At 42.7% G+C, this 20,641-nt stretch overlaps 1 protein-coding gene across 4 annotated transcripts in view; it reads left to right on the forward strand.

The window, feature by feature from the left end:
• Window positions 1-20,641, forward strand: part of INPP5B (inositol polyphosphate-5-phosphatase B) — a 957,269-nt gene that overhangs the window by 567,791 nt on the left and 368,837 nt on the right. For all 4 annotated transcript variants that reach the window (XM_085647875.1, XM_085647876.1, XM_085647878.1 and 1 more), the window contains one exon: window positions 10,789-10,903. In XM_085647875.1, coding sequence (XP_085504001.1) covers window positions 10,789-10,903 — 115 coding nt within the window. The remainder of the gene's footprint in view (window positions 1-10,788; window positions 10,904-20,641) is intronic.

Below are 20,641 nucleotides of genomic sequence, written 5' to 3' on the forward strand. Positions count from 1 at the left end.
CTTTATTTGAAAACGTCACTAAGATTGGTCAAACGACGCCAAAGTTATAGACAAGTCAAAAAATGCTTTTCCTATACAAAAGTGTGTGTGTGTGCGCGCGCGTGTGTGTATGTATGTGTGTGTGTGTGTGTGTATATATATATATATATATAACAGAAAAAAGCTGAGAAAACAAGATTGGAAACTTCCAAATCAGATGCATCCTCACCCATGTGGTTTTAATTGACATTTAAATTATGGGTATGCTTAATTAAAATTCTGTCAGTAAAGTTGTGTGAAGTTTGTGAACTTCTCACAAATTTGTCTGTGGGCACAGTTTAACTGAAAGTGTGATTTGCTGAAGGATTTCCCCAGAGTTTGCCAAGTGTTAAAATAAAGTCTTGTGAGAAAGTAATTTGTTAATTAGGATAGAGAGTAACGAATGTGCTTCTTCAAAGGTAGGCCATCAAGTGTCCTGAAGCAAAAGCAGATTTCATAAAGCAATCCTGTGCTAACCTATGTAGATGTTGCTCAAGCAGCAGGCTTCTCTTAGTGAGAAAGTATTTTAGCACCTCCAAATCAAGAGTTAAAGTTGAGAAACAAATTTAATGATTAAAATTGCCATAAAGTGACCAAAATGTGTAAAGGGGATCAGAAGTTATGATTTTCAAAGCGAAATCAAAAAGCGTCAAAGAAGATTTTAAAAGTTGTTATCTGATAGGGTTGTGCTTTCCAAAATTGCCACTAGGAAACAGCATTCCATACTGTTGTAGCAGCAAAACACACTGAACCCCCCCAATAATTTTCTTAAAATAGCCCTATGCTTAACTCCAAAATCATATCAAGTCCAACCATCTCTAGGTCAACTAACAGTCAGCTTTCACGTCATACTCTAGCACAGAGAAGGCTACCTTACAAATTAAAAATGTACTGCAGATAAGCGTGACACCTGTCTCTTCAAATTTCTGGACCTCTTAGTTGCCTTCAGCACCATCGATCACTCCACTCTCAGCCACTTCCTGAAGCCTTGAATGGGATTCACTGGTAGCATACTTTACATGTTATTTTCTTACCTGCCCAACCAACACCAATTTGTAACCATGGTCACCTTCAGGTTTCAGAAGATCCCTGTCACCTGCACAGTCCTATAGTGTTCCAGTCATCGTCATCCTCTTCATGGACCCGCGTTGGCTCTGCTAACCTACAGCAGCATCAAAATTCAACAGTATGAAAACGATACTGAACTCTGCTTGAAAATCTTCTCCATTCCAGCCATCTTACGCCTCAAAATAGAATTTCTTTTATTTTCGACAAAAAAAGAAACAAGGCAACAGGCCTTTTCTATATACCTAGGATTTGGCTCAAAATCGCTGTATATGTTAGGACTGCCTCACCCATACTTAAATTTAGGAAACAGTTGAAGACACACCTCTTTAAAGAACACTAATCCACAATGCAGTAACAATCTACTTATGCTCCCAAAACCCAACAAACTTCCCGTTCAGTGAACTATATCTTTATTCTGCTGCACTTTGCCTAGGTTTACACTATACAGACACCAAATGTATGCATACAGTTCAGCTTATCTGAAATATGCTGTTGTTCCAAATACAGTCTTAAACACTTGTAACAACAAATGTCTGTTTCTACGACTTTTGGAGGCAAATGTGACAGTTTTGGAATTTGGTACGAAAAGTAATTGACTCAAATCCTGTTGCCCAAAATGTAAAAAAAAATTCAGGAGCACTTTTTGATGAACAAGTCTATGGGTTCTAATAGGAGACAGCTCTTGCCATGTAATAGCTCAGACTAAACCCACTCCTGCTGTCTTTTGGGTCTTCTAAAACAAGAATCAGAGATTATTTTACTTCACCTTGCTGTGTACTTCAAGAAGCAAGTTTTCCTGAAACTGGAGAATAACCTCCAGATTGTGGGTCCTCGAAAAAGCAATATTTCAATCCTCAGCTCCTTCTCAGAGCGACAGGAATACTCTGACATCTGTCTTCTCCAGATCCAGGCAGTGTTTTCATTTCCAGATGGTAGAGGGCTGAAATCCTGAACATATAATTGCAAAGTATCCACATTGTGCCCTCCCAATCATTTCAGCCCTTCCTATCTCATATGACCGAAATTATTGCAAAACTCACTGTTCTTTGGGGTTCTTCAATAAGTCAGAAGGCGAACCTGAGCCCAGCAATCTGCTTCACTATTTGAATCGGGTAATCAGGTGGAAAATCTTATTATAGTCACCTTAGGGAGTAGGAGCCTGGCAGAACTGGTTTAGGGGACTGCCAGAGTTAAGATAGAGATAAACACTGTTGCAAAGTCAACCTGTGCCCTGGGCACCCCCCAATAATTTGTATGACTGTTACTGGTGGCAACTGACTCTGACTGACCCTGGGCTCTGCCTATCCAGGCCCAGGGCCAGTGCTATGCTGGAAGAGACACTTTGAATACAGCCAAAACACCTACAGACACTAGGGTACAATATGGGTTAGGGTACCCCTGTGATTGGCATGATCTACCCTCTAAGGCCCTAGTACATGATAGGGCAGGGGGATTGAAACTACCTTTAAGTCCCTAGTATATAATAGGGCATGGCAGTTAAGTGGCCAGCAGCCCTTTCTGCACGTGCATGTGTGCACTGCTGTGCCTGAGGTCAGTTTAGGAGTAGCCATGCTTTGCAGGACTGTTTGTAAAAAGTAAATTGTGTCCAAACTCGACTTTGGTGTTTGGGGCATTTAAAAAATATGTTTTGTAAGCCCTGGTGCTGGAAAAATGGCCCAAGTCATTTTTCCCATTTTAAATCCCCTGCCACATAGGTTAACATGGCAAGAAGTTATTAACTAATAAATCCTAATAGGAGAATGTTAAAAATAGCATTCAAAGACTTCCCATATTAGTTTGAATAAATCCAACAATATTATATTGTTGAATTTCTCAGAAAATGTACAGACGAGAAGTTCTAAGACTTTTTTGTCTGTAAGCCCAGATTCAGCCTTCCAGTGGCCTGTCCTGATTGGTCAGAGTTAAATGGATTAAGCCAGGCTCCTTGAAGGGGTGATAAAGAGCCCCTGGCGTTAACCAGCTCTGCCGGGAGGGCAGTGTCCTGTTACACAGGAATGCCAGAGTAGGGTCGGTCTGGTGGCTCAGTGGACTAATGTGTCCGTTGCAGGGCCCTGTGTTCAACCTCATGCTCACAGGTTCAAATCCCAGCGGGTCCACTCAGCCTTTCATCCATCTAAGGTTGATAAAATGAGTACCATTGAGTTGGATAACAGTAAACATCTGTTATTTAGCGCCAAGTGCCCTACGGGTGAACTTGCGCTTTACAAATACACATGTTATGTTAGGGGGAGGAGTCGTAAAAAATGGACTTTAAGGGAAGGGGAAGACACCAGTGTCATTTACAACTCTACTCTTTTGATCCCAGCCAGATGCTAGACTTAAGGAAGGAATGAGCACATGCAAGGGGGAGAGACTATAAAGATTAGCCATACTAGGGATGTGTTTAGCCAGCTGTTCTCTCCGTGCTGGAAAATCAGCCATTATCAATTTGGAGAAATTGGTGTACTGTGGGACAAAATAGTGCCACACTCTGAAGGAAGTGGTCATACCTTGGGGCAGTACCCTACTCCCCATTGGACAGGAGTGACCTCCTGCTTGACCTGGAGAACTTGTAATAAGTATCTGAGAGGGGCAGGCCTCTCAGATCTGCTTGAAACCTAAGAAAGCAAGAAGGGCATGCTGAGAAGTTTGATGTGCAATCACTAAGACTTGCACTCTGAAGATTGCGCCTTTTGCACCATCTTGAACTACAGCCCTGTGGACTACCTTGCTGTAAAAGGACTAAAGAGTGGACTCCCTGCAAGCTACAGGTTAACATAGTTCACCTGGAACATCACCACTAAGAATCCTCAACCTGGAGCACTGCCAGTGGATTTATAACGGTTTAGTCCAAGTGTATTGTGGGAACTGAAGTCCTCAACGTTCAAAGACCATCTTGGAGCTTCCAGACCATTGGAGTGAGTTTGAGACACTTTGGGATCCTTTGGGAAACTTCAAAGAGAAGTTCCAGAAGTTTGGGAAACTTTGGAGCAACTTTGGAAAAAAGCTTCATAAGTGGAACGACTCAACCTGGCCAGCCAAGCCGCCTGCCTTCAACCGCGAGTTAGCCTGCCGTCCAAGTTCATCCCGCTGAAAAGCTCTGTAGGTCCGACTTCCAGAGTTTGCCTGGGAGTAGGTGAAATCCGAGGCTGGCAAACCCTGACCGAATCCGGCTTGATGAAGAGCATTGGGGGCCCCCGCGAGAAAAAGCTCCGTAAAAGTCTGAAAGAAGAACAGGCGACCGGGAGCAACCGCGAAAGCCAAGCCGCCTGCCTTCAACTGCGATTTGGCCTGGATCCATGGTTCATCCCGCTGGAACGCTCTGGAGGTGGGACTTCTATAAGTTTGACCGGGAGCTCGCCGCAAGGCAATCCGGCGAACCCTTGACGAATCTGGATTGGCTGAGAGCATCGAGAGACCCCGAGAAGAAAAAAATCCAAAAAGGTTTCTAAGTCAGAAGGTAAAAACTTTGACCGAGACCTACTGCGAGGGGTAGCGACGCAGGGCTCCATCACAGTCTGCCTGAAACTTTGACCCAGTCTATCGCGACCAGATGTCCCGATAAGGCGCAATAGGTTTCTATGTGCTAGATAATGCAAATTCTTTGAAGAATCATATCTCTGGTTCCCTACATTGGATTTTTGTCGTTTTGGTGCCATTTTAAAGATGAAAATATTTCCTATTTTTATAAATTGGTGTTGGATTTTTATTGTGCATTTTATCTTAATTATTTACTGACTTAGTCTTTTTTAATGCTTTACATACCTGTCTTTGAAGTTAAGCCTGCCTGCTCACAGCCAAGCTACCAAGGGTTGAGCATAGGAATAATTTTCTAGGACCTATTCTGAGCCCTATACTGTGTTGGTGGCCTTATTGCTAGTGGCAGATATACATTTGCCCCTACAAATAATCCACTTTCCAACAAACACCTTCTCTGAACATTACGTTTTGTGACAAATTGTGCCAAAAATCTTAGTTTACCAAAGAATTATACTTTCAGTACAGAATACAGGGGAAACAACCTTTACAACGCAGTCATTACATCGCACTACCTTTACATAGCAGTCATTACATCACAACATCCTTTACATCGCATGTCACTACAACGCAGCCATTACATCGCATGTCACTACAACGCATGTCATTACAACGCATGTCACTACAATGCAGGCGTTACATTGCAAGTCATTAATTACAATGCATACCATTACAACGCATAGTACCCTTACACTATCCAACACTTAACCCTACTGTTGCACTCACTGGAGTTAGAATAGTAATTTTTACCCCTACACTATCCAACACTTACCCTACTGTTGCACTCACTGGAGTTAGAATAGTAATTTTTACCACTACACTATCCAACACTTACCCTACTGTTGCACTCACTGGAGTTAGAATAGTAATTATTACCCCTATACTATCCAACACTTACCTTAAATGCGATGTAATGATATGCATTGTAATGGTATGCGTTGTAAAGGTATGATGCGATGTAATGGAATGCGCTGTAAAGGTAGTTTCTGAAAATGCGATGTAATGGCATGCGATGTAAAAGAATGCATTGTAAAGGATGTTGCGATGTACAAACTGCGTTGTAAAGGCATGTGTTGTAAATGTATGCGTTGTAACGTCATGCATTCGAATACAGTGCTGTAAAGATGTAATTTCTATTCGATATTAGCTCTTGCAGAACACTCAATTAACCCCACATCCTAGAAGCAAGACTTGATCCAGATATTTTTTCATACCACTCATCATCATGGGCATTACTGGTATGAGCACGGTTCTGTCAGAGGCGCCTTGCAGCTGAGCCAGAAGTGATGTGCTGAGTACCTTTAAAAACACCACGACCACTGGTGACATGAATCCCTTTTTTCCTTGTCTCCAAAAGACCCAGATCCAGAGCTATTGGGATTTTTTTCGCAGCTTTGATCAATGATTTGACAGATTTTTTAATGACAATTGTGATTATTTTTTTTCTTTTCGACATCACGTCACCTCCCAAGTTGTCCGTTTTAAGCCATACAAGACTTGTAGGAGACACATATTTGTGTCTGATCTCCATCTATCATGACTATGGTGGCTTAGCCAGAAGCATGATCCAGAGATTTGTGGCCTTTGTCAGAAAATGCACTTCAAGGTATTGAGGAAGAGGCAGTCAAAGGTAGTCTTAGCTTTTTTTAAACAATTCCTGCGCCAGTTTAATTTCAGGTCAAAGAATAGGTCACATACTAGGTCTAGGTCTGGGACTCCTTCACAGCGATGCCACGAAACAAATATAAGAAAGGGTACAGTTTGCACTACAATAGAAAGTGAAACAGGGACAATGAAGACTCCTACATATCCTCTTTGAGGCCAGTGCCTATCTGCATCCTAGTCCCCAGTTAAGTTTCTCATCTGTTAGAGCATCAGTTCACCCAGTGCAGGAATTTAAGGAAGCTGTAATGAGAATCCTTGCTTCTCCTCCACTGGGAAACCTTTGTAGGCTTCCATGAAGGTTATGACATCAGCTTTGTCACCATCCAGAGTCCGTATGGCTTTGTTGGCCGTGATCATGTTGCTGTCAGTTTCAGCAACTAATACATCAATTATAATGGGGCTCAGATCTGTTCAAGAACATTTTCCAGGCCAATTGTCCCTGTGGTTTGCAGTCATTGGTGTCTGATATGTTGCCACTGTTCTTGTTGTCACCCCGCATTGATGGTGCTTCAGATTTAGAAGAGCAGAATTAGATTTTTTGCTAAGGAAAAAACTCATCAGTTTCGTAAGGGGAGAGACTTACCCAGCATTTTCAAGGTTACTGCAGAGTCCACTTTCAAATGGAGCTTTTTGAATCAGATTCCGATTCTCCAGATTTTCTAATCCTGATGAGGGAGACTTAGATTCTTCAGATATGAGCTTTCTGGTTTCAGGCACTACCTTGCTTGCTGAATGCACTATGAACTAAAATTTTGTCTGCTCCTACTATAGTTACATTGACCTAAAAAAGTATAGACCAGTGCCTACGTATCCACCTTATTTGTCAACTCCTCCTGCTCCAGAGAGTCTTATTGTCCATGCTTAATCTATTAAATCGAAGCAGAACATTATTCCTGCCAATCCCAAAGAAAGAAGTGTTTATATGTAGGAGCCTAGCTCTCAAGCCCACTAATGCTGTTTACTTGCTTGTATGCCATGAACTGCTGGCTTTGACTGTGCCATAAGGGATATGATTTTGATGTTCAAGAATGACCCAGTACAGATAATCAGATCAGCCTTACGAATTTTAGGTCAGATGGATTCTTTCCTGTTTCTGGCACCTCTGGCTTGTCTGAGGATGTATTCACTTCAGTAGGCTTTTCTTGCTCCGTGGAACCAACTTTGTGAGAAACTAAAGGTCAAGGTTTGGATCAGTCCCAAATTTTAAGGGCGCTGTAATAGTGGAAATGTGTGGAGCTCCGTCAGATGGCAGTTGGGAGTTTTTTTATTCTCCTTAGTCAGAGATTACTAGTGATGGATGCGTCCTTATACAGTTGGGGTACACAACTTCAACTGAAATTCAGTGCTTTGTGGTAGCCACAAGAGGAAACTGCATATAAACCTTTTAGAGTATTAAGAGAGCAGGCTAGCCTTGCAGAGTTTCCTCCCATGCTGCTGGGAAAAAAGATAGAAGTCTTAACTGACAGTACTATTGTGATCAGATTCCTCAACAAGCAAGGAGTGGAAGGTCACATCACCTGTACTTGGAAGTTCTAGCATTCTGGCAGCGGACTTCAAGCAGGCAAACTGGGCTGTCAGCAGCTCATCCAGCAGAGATGGTGTCTGTGTTATTCCTGAAATGGCGTTATCTGGACATAGATCTAGCGTCTGCAGTAACGGTTGATGGGTGTCAATGGGAGATGCTCTTTATCAGGAGTGGACATTAGGATCTGACCAATCATGGCTTTTCCAATGTGGGAGGATCTCAGAGGGGGAGGTTGGTTTCATCCCAATCTCGAGATGCTTGGTCTTTAAGATTGAAATGTGAGAGGTTTGCTCTTTCTTGCTCTGATCTTCCACAGGAGGTTTAGGACGAATTGTCAGTTGAAAGAATATCAATAATAACTATATTTCAGAAGGTGGACTGTTTGATCCACTTGGTGTAAGCATTGCTTTTTAGATCCTTTACGGATGCAGGTAGCTAAAATATTGTTAAATTTGCTACTTCATTGGCTGAGAAAGGCCTAAGTGTAAATATGATTAAAGGTTATTTGACCACCATGTCAGCTTATATGTTTTGCCTTCGCAGGAATGATTGTTTTATGGCTTTTCATTCAGAGCCATTACATTCTTGCGATATAAAGTCCCTTTCTTGGAAAGTTACCTTTCTGCTGGCGATCATTTTTGCTAGGATTTTAGTGATTTGAGGCTTTATCTGTTTCTTCTCCTTTTACGATACTCTAGAAAGTTATGGTACATAACAGGGACCAAATTTTGTCTGACAAACATTTTGGGGCCAAAATATCATTTACAAAACAAATACCCCATAGGAGTTAGTAATTGAAAATCTATATCTCAAGGAGCAATATTTTTGTAAATGATATTTAGGACACAAGATTTGTGTCACAGCAGAAAGGGTAGTGTTTCAGATAATGCCTTCTTTCATGCCAAATCTGTGTCTGAATTTCATATGTCTCAATCTGTTTTGCTTCCTCTTTTTCCCCGCTTCTCATGCTTCTATTTGGCAACAAAGGTTACAAACGCTAGACCTTATCAGGGTGTTGAGGTCCTATATTCAACAAAGATTTGTCTTCTATAAAGATAATGATCTGTTTGTCTCATTTCAGTGTCCGAAATTGTACTTTAGGGTTTGAATGCAGACAATTGCTCTTTGGATCTGTTGGCTGTGAAGAAATGCTGTGAGTTGGTTAGGAAAATCTCCCCCTAAGTGATCTTGTGCATATTTCATGAGAGATTGGTCTGGTGCAGTCTATTTCTAATGCTGATCCTGGTCACCTCTCCACTCTTTGAGACACTGTTGCCTGAATGTGAGAAGTTGTGCTCCGCCTAAGTTTAGTAAAACACTTCTATATCTGTTTTGGGTTAGCTTTGTCTGTTTTATTTCCGCCTCCTGCGTTGTGGGTGTGTGATAGGGGGGGGGGGGGGTATTGAAGTGAGTATTCTGTTCAAGTTAATATCCATTAGAAGAACAATTTACTTACCTTTGGAAATTTTCTTTCTGATGGATATGCTTACTCCTGCAAATTGGTCATGCCCTCCAAGCAAGAGATTACCGATACTGTATCATGTGTGTGCCTTTTAAATCCTTATTTCCTTGAGGGTGTGACAAATAGATGGCTGTGCTATTATGGGGGCTGGTTGTATGCTATATGACATTCAGAAAGTCACTTTAAGTGGAGGTGCAAGACAGCACTGTCAGTGTTGTGGAAAATACAGTTACTCCATAAAAACAATTTAGATGAGTACTATGAAAACATTTCTGGATCTATTCTGGCACCTGAGTAAGAGATTCAAATAAATAATCTATGGAAGTTATCATATTCATCAGAAAGAGTGTTACTAACGGTAAGTAACTTATTCTATAGGTCGTTTCTAGGCCACGTTAGGCTGCCTTTTAAGAAGGGGGTAGCACTTTTGGGGTTCTCTTACTGCAGACGTATGCCTGTTAAGATAGAATGCATGTCTCACTTCTGAACATTAAACACCCAAGTCTTGCAGGCCGGAAGGAAATTTTTACTGGTGACTTGTCCAATGTTAGATTTAGGCTTTAACATGTGAAAATGTTTCAGTCTGGCTTACAGAGGCTGCAGCGTGAACTGATGGTAATCAAGGATGCTTGAGAGCACTGATTTTAAGTTTTTAAAATCGCCAATTTCGGTGGTCCAGGGCCACACTGTGTCCCATATGGCACGTCTGATTTTATGCCACTTATGCAGTTCTGTGTCATCCAGTGCGGATTTACCTAACTTCCAAATGTGCCAGTAGCGGTTAGCCAATTAATTGACATGTGTTAAGGGGTATTGCACATGCATTGGGAGGTGTTTAGCAGCCTCCCCGTGCTCAGGAGTCCAAATATGCTAGAAAATCACCCAATTAAAACGAGGAACCACACAAAATAAATTCCCTTTCCTGACGCTCCTAATCTGAATAATCTTATGATATTTGTCGCATGCCTTTATTATGACTACTGTAGTTTAGCTGAAGGCAAGCATCATCTTTTGCGTGAACAGAAAGCACATCAAACCATTACACTTTTAGAATTGGAGAGACGTATTTTTGTAATGTTGACTTCGCTGTGTGAGTGTGTGGTGGCTCCCCTCTTAGCCACATATCATAAATGCAACAGTAAAAGTGGCACGATTGTGTCTTGGGTGATACTTGCGTTCTTTGTAAGTACAGCAAGATGGAAACCAGTTGGGTTTATGGGAAAAAACTCACTATCACCCATTTTATATTATAGAGCTTAGCAAATGTCAAAGAAAACGTGAAAAATAAACTCACATGTGAGACAAACATGGATAAACATTAAATAATGTTTTGTAGTGGCACATAGCTATTATGATTTTTCTGACCGAAGGTTTTCCAATGAAAAATTTGAGAAGGTAAATCATATACCCAACAATATGAGAGTATCACTGTATGGATGGCACTATAAGAAGTGAATGTAATACATTAAAAAAAATCAGTACATCATTGTGTTTCTGCTGTTGCATTTTCCAGCTTCCAAGAACTTGATCTTAGTAAAGAAGCATTTATTTTCAATGACACGCCAAAGGAGGAAGAGTGGTTCAAAGCAGTGACTGAGAGCCTGCACCCTAGCGCCAGTTACGCCAAGGTAAGGAATGAGAAGAGCATAAAAGGAAATAATGTTTGTATATGGTGCAAAGCAGTGACATTAGGCTGCCTCCTAACGAACGAAATTCAACCGTACGAAAACACTCGAAAGGAACCCGAGTGTAAAAATGAACGTGAGATTAAAAACCCTATATTCACAAATTTACATCTTGGTACTCTACTGTCAGACTTTAGTATGCTATGTAGTGCGTTATGTCATGTTAGACATGTAGTCAAGTCAAGTCAAAAATACTTTTATTAATTCTTTAAAAATCATAAAAGGATGGCAAACCATCATAAAATTCTAATTCTAAACATTATATGAACATATGTATATAAAATATTTAATTATTCAAAAAAGTTATTCTTATTATTTTTTTATATCGTTTTGAAACATTGATCTGGAAGAAATCATTGGAAAGGGAAGCCATGATCACAGTGAAGAGTTCATCAAAAAATTGTATGTTTGCTAATCATGAAGAAGTTTTGTCCAGTTCCTTTGCTGCTACTTTACAAAATTTTATAGCGCTGCAGGAGAGTGGAATTGAGAACCATCCAAGACACCTGATGACCGCAGCTCTGCATGTTCTGATCTGTTCTTTCTTTAAAATCTCCCGAAGAATGGATTGACGTGTTTTCAATAAAATAGGGCATATGCATAATAAGTGTAATAGTGACTCCTCCCCTTGACAGCAAAGGCGACATTCCTTCGATGGCCATACGTATTTCCATTGCGGGGTTAAATCTTTTGAGGGGAATGAACCCAGTCGTAGTAACATCAAGTAATGCTTTTTATAGTAAGAAATATGTTCAGTCAGATACCGTTGCGGTTTTAGCCTCTGGTATGTCTGAATCACGGCCCAGGCGTGATATTTTTTGGAAAAAGACTTTTTGTCAGTTGATAGGGAGTTCCTCTTGATTGCGGAATTTGCCGCGTTTTTAAATCCAGAATTCGTTACTGTTGTTGACCAGACCTCCTCTAGCTGTAACACCGACAAGGATTCCTGCAGTATTCTCGTCGTCGAGTTGGCTTGTCTAGCTTGACTTTCGATCTCAACCCAACAACGATGGGCTAGGATGTTATCGTCTGCCTCCCTCATTCTCCAATAGTACTTCACTAAAGCACCTTGTCTGGCCATGATCTGTTTTTTTAAGCCAAATTCTAGACAGATTTGGTCTTGTGAGATGTGTAGCGGAATAATAAACAATCTTTTGAAGAATACAGATTGTATTGTATTTAGGGTGGTTGCATCTTTGATATTCAGGATTTCTGAACCGTACGAGATGGAGGGCAAGAATTTTGTAGCGATCACTTGAAGCAAGTGGCTGGTAGAACAACCTGTGAGCTTTTTTTTCAAGACTTTAAAGGCGAACAGCAATTGTTTTGCTTTTATGCTTCCTTGTTCCATGTGTTGTTTAAAGTTTAACTTGCTATCGAGCAGAAAGCCTAGATATTTATAGGAAGTTACGCTGACCAAACGTTGTTCGCCCAATTTCCAGGAAAAGGAGTACCTGGACGAGGTTTTGTTATGTTTTCAAAAAGGCATTACTTTTGTCTTTTGATGATTGATCGTAAGTTGATTGGAGGTGGTATAGGCTCCTAGTCCCGTGATTAGTTTCTGCAGGCCAGCTGGTGTTTGTGCTAGTAGTACTATGTCATCTGCGTATTGAAGGCATGGCGTTGGGATTTTGCCCAGTTTGGGGGGGTCAGCTGGAATTGACTGAAGGTGTTTGTCGAGATCTGACGTGTAGATATTAAACAAGCAGGGCGCTAAAACACAACCTTGTTTTAGCCCGTTCGCGTTGAAATCTTACCGGTGACCCTTGACCCATCTCCTTTCTTTGCACCCAGGTGTTAGAATACAGGTTGATGATGGCCTCCAGGAGTCTATGCGGAACCCCCCAGGCCTGCATCTTAGCCCATAGAGCGGCTCTTGAAACTTTATCAAAGGCCGCCTTAAGGTCCACGAAGCAGGCGTATAGGGGCCTTGATTTTTCGAATGCCTGTTTGGCTAAAAGAGTGACAGCAGAGATGTTCGTCAAGGTGCCCATCCCCACCCGAAATCCAGTTTGCGTAGGAGGTATTTGATTTTTTAGACTAACCCAGGCCTCTAGTTCTACTAAGAGGTTAGATGGGTACATTTTCGCCTCTACATCTATTAATGCGATCAGTCTGTAATTAGAGGGGTCCGAGGGTGGACCCGACTTATAGATTGGGGTAAGGATACTTCCTCTCCAGGACTCAGGGATCTGACAATCTGCTGTGACTTTGGAATAAAGGGGAGTGAGGATTTGGGACCAGAATGCAGGGTCGTGTTGGAACAAGGCGTTTGGTAGGCCGTTTGGACCTGGGGCTCCCTCCGATTTTAGGTTCTTTATTATTTTTAGCACTTGGGTTTCTGTGAATAGGACTGGATCCCCTGGTAGATCGAGGTTATTGATACCGTTAACTTGGTCTCGGCCTCCTGCCTCCTTCGCTGTTTGTTCTTCACAGTTTGGAGCCGATCGAGGTGCAGCTTCGTTGTAAAGGAGTTCAATGCGGGCTCTCCATGTGGCCTCCAGAATTTCCGAATGGAGATGTTGATTCCGGCCATTGGCTAGTTGATTTATTTGTTCCCAGAAAAGCCTGGAATCCCCCAATTTACAGGCATGGTGGAGTTTAGCCCAGATATGTTCTTGATACTCTTTTTTTTGTGCGTTTTATATCATTTTTTAACTGTTTCCTAGTTTTTGCGATTAACGGCAGAAGTTCCTGATGGTTTTCTTGGCCCCGGGATCGTAATTGTCTGAGGTATTTATTTAGTTGTTGTTTTTGTTTCCTCAGGTTATTATTGAACCAAGCAGCCCCTTTTGGATTTCCGGCTTGGCGGGCATGGGTATTTTTAGAAAATATATTGTTAATTTCAAAAGTAAAGAACTCCCAAGCTTTTGTGGTTAGTGTTTCAGGGTTGAATTTTTCCAAAAGACTGGTATAGGTGTTTTCGATGGCCTTGATGTTGTTCTTATTCCAGCGAAGGCGTTTTAAATTATAGCATTGTGTTAGGAATGATAGCGCTTTTACTTTTGCTGAAATTTTAAAGGCTGTTAATAATGTAAAGGATTGTGGCTGATGATCGCTTTCAGCCCGATCTTTTATCTGAAAGCTCGTAATATGCGGTAGGAGGTCACAATCTATAATGGTATAGTCTATGATGGAACGTGTTTTTTGCGTAACCCTAGTGTATGCTCCGGGCTGGTCAGTAGGGCCTTGGCCATTGGGTATGCACATTGAGAGGTCTTTCAAGTGAGATGCGCATTTCTTGCCAGAGGTGTCCTGACGAATGGGGGCTTGTATGGGCCCCTTTGTTCCATTGCTCCTTTCGTGTAGTAAATTCATATTGAAATCGCCTGACAAAATGATTTTGGCATCCGGATAGGCGAGTTTTAATGTTTTTATTGAGGTAATTAGTTGTTCAATTCTTAACTTCTTTTTTTTAGATGCAGGATGAATATAGGTATTGACGATGAGCAGGGTGAAGGTCTCCGGGACATCTATTTTAACACACAACATCCAGGAACAGTCTAAGTCTACGATAGAAGCCTGCCATGGAATTTCTTTGGAAATGAAAGTAGAGAGTCCTCCTTTTGCTCTTCCATGTCTGGTGACTTTTTTAGCTGGATTCAGAAATTCTTTTAAACCTGTTATGAGGGATGGAGTTGTCTGCCAGGATTCTTGAAAAAGGATAATGTTATATTATGTAATAAAATTCATGAAATCTGGGTCTTCTGATTTTGAGTGAAGACTGTGCACGTTCCAGGAGCAAATGGTACATCCTTGATGCGATTGGGAGGCTTGGGTTGAAGGTATTCATGCCTTTCCCAGGAAAGTGCCTTCTCTTTTTGATACCCAGGGTGTCGAAGGTTTGCCGGCTTCGGGGTACTCAAGGGTGATGGTAATTTTCCTGGCCTGGTGCTCTTTATCCCTCTTTTGGCTTTGATAATCTGGGCCTTTTGCTCCTTTTAGGAGACTCGTGGTATTAGAGGGTGGTTGTAATGGGCTGGGATAAAGCGGGGGAAATAACTTTTTTAGCTCTATTCCCCATTTGCCAAATATGTCCTTCTGCTGCCAGATGAGGTCAACATGCATTTTGTTAGTAAATGTAGCTATTGTGGCTTCCTGACCAATATAGCTCAGGTTTTGTTTGAATTCAATGCTTTCGATGTCATTGGTGTTCATGTTGTTTAAGGAAGGGAGAGCTTGGAATAATTTTAGTAAGACATTTCTATTTAATACGTTGTGCATTCCCCTTGAGACATATTGTGGATTGAAGATGACTTTGTTATTAGCTGGGGTATCATACTCCAATTCATTATCCAAGATGTTTTCCGTATGTTTCACTACCGTTGATTCTCGTAGGATCTGAGGTGGAGTGCGAATTTCTGGTTTGTTATTTTGTTGGTTGTTTGCGCCACTCCCGTTTGTTTCCGCAAGTCGCCTTACGACTGTGCCGGTTACTTCTGCCGAGGTGGACGCATCCTGATTTGTTTTCCTTTCTGTCAATTTGAGGCAACTCACTGATGCTTGTGTTGCCTGAGCTTTGGGGTTGTTTTTTCCCTTCCCAGCTCCATTTTTGAATAAACAATATAATTGCCTTTGCGGAGACGGATCTCTTAGGTTTTGATTCAAGGTATTAGATGTAGTTGGTGAGTTTGGGGAGAAGATTGGTTGCTCCTTGGGGATTACTACTTCCGTACTGCTATGGGATGTAATTACTTCGTGCGGTGTTCTATTTTGGATTGGTGTTGCCAGGGGCTGGTCTAATACATTGCTTAGTTGTTTACGCTTTCTGGATTTTCTCAGTCGTTTACGTTCCCGTTTTGATAAAATCGTGGGGGCTTTTAGCTGACTTTCCAGTGTTTTCTTATGTTGCTCTTGAGATGAAAAATCCTGGGTACTTATATTATCGGGAACACTTTGTAAGTTATTTATGGATGCTGTTGACTCAGTGCGTTTAATCTGTATAGGTGTTGATTCTGTTGCACTATTTTTTAAGCCTGCAGACAGATTGAGGCATTCTAGGTTAGAACCCTTAGGGGCTACGTTGTCTTGCTCCGATTTATTTAATGCATCATTCTTTGTTGGAGTTGTAGGCTTAGTTGCGACTTCCCTTGTTGTGTTCAGTAATTCAGTAAGTATAGTTGGAACTAAGGCTAGTTTGTCAATTATTCGAGTGCAGTGGCAATGACACATTTGAAAGGTGGTTTCCCGATCTTGCTGAACCTTCAAGATCATCTCATTGAAGCTTTGCAGTTTTTGTTCGACCCCCTGAACATGAATTGCAAGAATATTTAGAAGGTCTACTTGAGTATCTAATTTGTCTGCGTGTAAAATCATTGCTTTGCCAATTGTATCCATTGTGCTTAGCAAATGGGGCCATACTGTGACTGTCGATGGAGCTGAGTTGGCACTGTGGTCCAGATGGGGCGATTCGCTTGAACGAACTGGAGAATTGGTAGGAGATGCCTCTTTTTGATTTTGTGATGTCTTGGAGGCTGGTTCCTGGTAGGTTAAAAGGCAATTCAATGTGTCGTTTAGTGTGGCCTGCCATAGGTGGTCTGCCATTTCCGACATGTGGGGGAATGGATCGGCCAGGACATGGGTGTCAAAGCTTAAGATGGCTATCCCCTGACTGGTGGGGTAGTCGCCCCGCTGCTGTGGAATGATCGTGCCCGTGGGGCTGAGGGTGATTTTATTGTGCTGGTTTTTTAAGTATTTTGAGTTGCTTTTACTGTGATGGTTAATTTTTTCGGTGTGACCATTGTGATCACAGTGTCCTGATGAGGTTTGATGTTCTTGAGACTGAAGTAGGTAATCCAGATGAGATTGGGATTGATGGTGATGAATTAGGACCTCTATTGCCTCGGAATGTTAGACATGTACAGTGCATCAACCACCAATTGTGGCATCTTTGCGCTTGAGGACAAAAGTTGAACTCATTTATATCATCATGAAATTGCTTTCATCCAGAACTTTAGGTGAATGCAAACCTTTTCAGGGCACCCCTGAAGAGACCGTGTTTCTGCAGCAGTCTAAAATGTATTGTTTTTGTTCCACAGAACTGTTCCCCAAAAGGTAAAATAATTTCGGTCACAATTTCTTGAACTTTTATTTTGACAAGACCACGCTTCAGGGGTGCAGATGACTAGGAGGATTGTAAGATTACAATTTGGAATACTGTATGCGCAGTCCAGAAGAACGTAGCAGCCAGCAAGCCCCTGAAGGCAGGCCAGGGCAGGGGAAATGCGCCCCCTCAGTCTTATCTTACATGAAATGCCCCATGAGCAGCGCATTTTGTGAGCGCAATATGCAGGTTAAAACAAAGGGCCAGATGGACGACCGTTTTTTGCGGTCGCAAACGGGCAATCCACCCATTTGCGATCGCAAAAATGGGTCCTGGCTTGTACAAACGTATTTTGCGAGCCAGTGTCTCGCAAAATAGCGTTTGCGACTTTCGCTATTAGGAAGGTGCGTCCCTTTCTAATAGAAAGTAAAATGGAATATATACAATTGTTTTGTGACCGCAAAACACTCGCAGGTTACCACCTACTTCAAGAAGGTGGTGCAAACAGGTACCACTGTCTGCCCTTAAAAAAATGAAACCGAAACATTTCATTTTTCTTTTATAAATGCATCCCGTTTTCTTGTAAGGAAATCGGGATGCATTAAAAAAAAAATACTGCTTTATTAAAAAAGCAGTCACAGACATGTTGGTCTGCTGACCCCAGCAGGCCACCATCCCTATGAGTGCTAGCCAATCCTAAGGGGGTCGCAAATTGCACCTGCCTCATGAATATTAATGAGGCATGCAATTTGCGACCCCATTACGAATCGCAAACGGTGTCTGAGACACTGTTGTACATTCCAATTTGCGACTCGCAAATTGGTAGGGTTGTACATCTGGCCCAAAGAGAGCAAAACAGTGTTTGAAGCATTTGGACTAGCGCTAGGATCGACTGAACATCATGAAGGAAGGTCACTATCTGAAGGCATAGTTGTGTACTAGTATCTCAGTCATAGTTTGTAACTGACTAGTTTAAAGGTGGTCTACATCCATGACTATCCTAATGTCTTGTAGCTGGTTGCACAAGTGCGGAGTGGCACCGGTTAGAAGACCTGATCTCTACAGGGCAGGCTGCAGAGTCCGCACCTGTGATATAGACCTCTGGCTTGAACCATTAAGTATTCATTCATTACGGGCAATATAAGTGTTCAATTGTTTGATAAATGTGATGAATGATTCATCCTACACATGCGCACAACGCCTTTAGGACTAAAAAGGCTTCAGCGTTGCTGAGGATATTCATCACAAGCACGTTCTAAGTGCAGACACTGCTGTGAGGTGAAGAGGGGATTGATGGGGAAACGCGGCAGTGAATTAGACATCCGCATCTTTTATAGAACACAGTTCAAGCAGGGCATGGTTGTTCACCTGTCTTTCGACTATCCCTGCTCATCAAAGGCCATCATTTCCCGCCCAGCAGTTAGTTTGCACTAGCCCGGAAGGGTGTCTGTGTGGTGTAGCACTTCTACGAGAAGGAGGTACGGAAGGCTGAGCGTTCTTTCTTGAAACGTGTCCACTTGAGCACTAATGAAAAATATTATTCTGAACACGGAGTGAGACCAAAAAAAGATGTTCTCCTTAATCCACTTGACTAGAAAATTCCCAAGGGTTGATGCAGAATCATTGACTCTAGTGTGCTATCAGGTGGTTGATAAAGTTCCGAATCTCGGTAAAATAATAACACCCCTCCTTTAGCTTTAGGTCTCTTTAAACTGTGTGCAGACACATGGTTGCAGTCCAACAAGAAAAGAAAAATCCCAAATCGCATGGGCTGCAATGCTAGGAACTGCACTGCACGTAGAAAGGCAAAAAAGGTGGCCTGCTACTTACAGTGCACAACAATATAACTGCAGGCACTGATCCAGAATTGAGGTGCCCACTGTTGTGTGTGTGTACACACACACACACACGCACACACACACACACACACACACCCACACTCACACTCACACTCACACTCACACACTCACACTCTTCCCCCATTAGTGGCTTAATCCACGAAGTGAAATAATTCAGAGGTTTAGTTCATATGCCCTGCCGCACAACATTGCCATGCCGTGCAGTGAGCCCTTTCCACACAAATATCTTCTTGTTGATGCTGTTCTATTGGGTACATGCAAAAAGTACAATACATGGACGGAATGCTGAACAAACAAGCTTTGAAAATGAAATAGGTCTCGCCTTTTATTAAGTTAAAGCCATTTGCTTTGCTATGCAATACCATTAGCAAAGAAATTGGCTTTAACTTAATCTAAGGCGAGACCTATTGCATTTTCAATGCTTGTTACACTTGTTAACACTGCCCTGGCATATTTCCCTTTATAAGTACCAGTTTAATACCCACATACAGCATTAATGCATATTTACTGCCCGCTTTTATTCCTAGTGCGTCAACAGCTCAGAGCCAGAATACTTAAAATAAATATTGCTAAAAAAACAGTTTATAGTGCATTAACATTCCAGGGAATGAGAAGCAGCGGGGGGGGAGAGCAAGCAGATGAGGTGAACGGAAGGGTGTCTGGGGGTGCAATGGGGAGACTGAGCTGAGGAATCCAGAGGGAGGGAAAGAAATGGTTGAGGGAAAGAGGTGCGTGGGAACAGGAAGGAGGTGTGAGTGAACACAGATGTGTGAGAGCTCTGGGGAGGGCCGTGAAGAAGGGAGAGGAAGAGAAGAGCAGCGGGCTGACCGGACAGTATGGGGTGTGAGGGGGCGATGGGGAGACGTAAGGCGAATATGGTGAAGATGGGAGAGCCAGGAGCCCGGGGGGAAAGGGCAATGGACTGCTGCAGATGAAGCTGCAAACAATTAGCCTTGGAGGCCGCATGCTGTCACACAGCAGCCTGCACACAGCTGTCTCGGAGAGTGATGTACTGTTACCGAGCCACCTGTACACAGCTGTCAACAAAGAGACTGGTCTACGGGCAAAATTCACCCTGTGCACAAATATGTGACCACATATGTCTGCTGACAGCCGAGCACGCAGCGGACAGTGGGACTGCCACAGAGCAGCCTCCTGAGAGCCGAGCCCGTGGAGGACAGTGAGACTGCCACAGAGCAGACTCCTGGCAGCCGAGCCCGTGAAGGTTAGTGCGAGTGCCACAGTGCAGACCCCTGACAGCCGATAACGCGGAGGACAGCGAGACTGCCACTGATCAGCCTCCTGAAAGCCGAGCACGCAGAGGACAGTGAGACTGCAACAGAACAGCCTCCTGACCTCCGAGCCCGTGGAGGACAGTGAAACTGCACCAGAGCAGCCTCCTGACCGCCAAGCCCGCAGAGGACAGTGAAACTTCCACAGAGCAGCTTCCTGACCGCCGAGCATGTGGAGGACACTGAGGCTGCCACAGAGTACCTTGTAGCGCGGAGGACAGTGAGACCGCCACCGAGCAGTTTGTAGCGTGGAGGACAGTGAGACGCCACAGAGCAGCCTGCTGATAGCCAAACACAGTCAAAAATGATGCGCACCCGTATGACAGCTGACACTTGATATACCACTCACCGAGAGTAATGCTGCCACCCTGCCACTGGCACCCGACTGCCCTCCAGAAAGACAGTGCCAGGCAGATTGCCACGGCACACCCATAGAAATGAGTCAGAAAAACATCCAAAGCGTTGTTTATGGATTTAAGCAACGGGT

This window comes from Triturus cristatus, chromosome 3_2 (assembly GCF_964204655.1).
Source record: "Triturus cristatus chromosome 3_2, aTriCri1.1, whole genome shotgun sequence".
In the NCBI taxonomy this organism is placed as follows: Eukaryota; Metazoa; Chordata; class Amphibia; order Caudata; family Salamandridae; genus Triturus; species Triturus cristatus.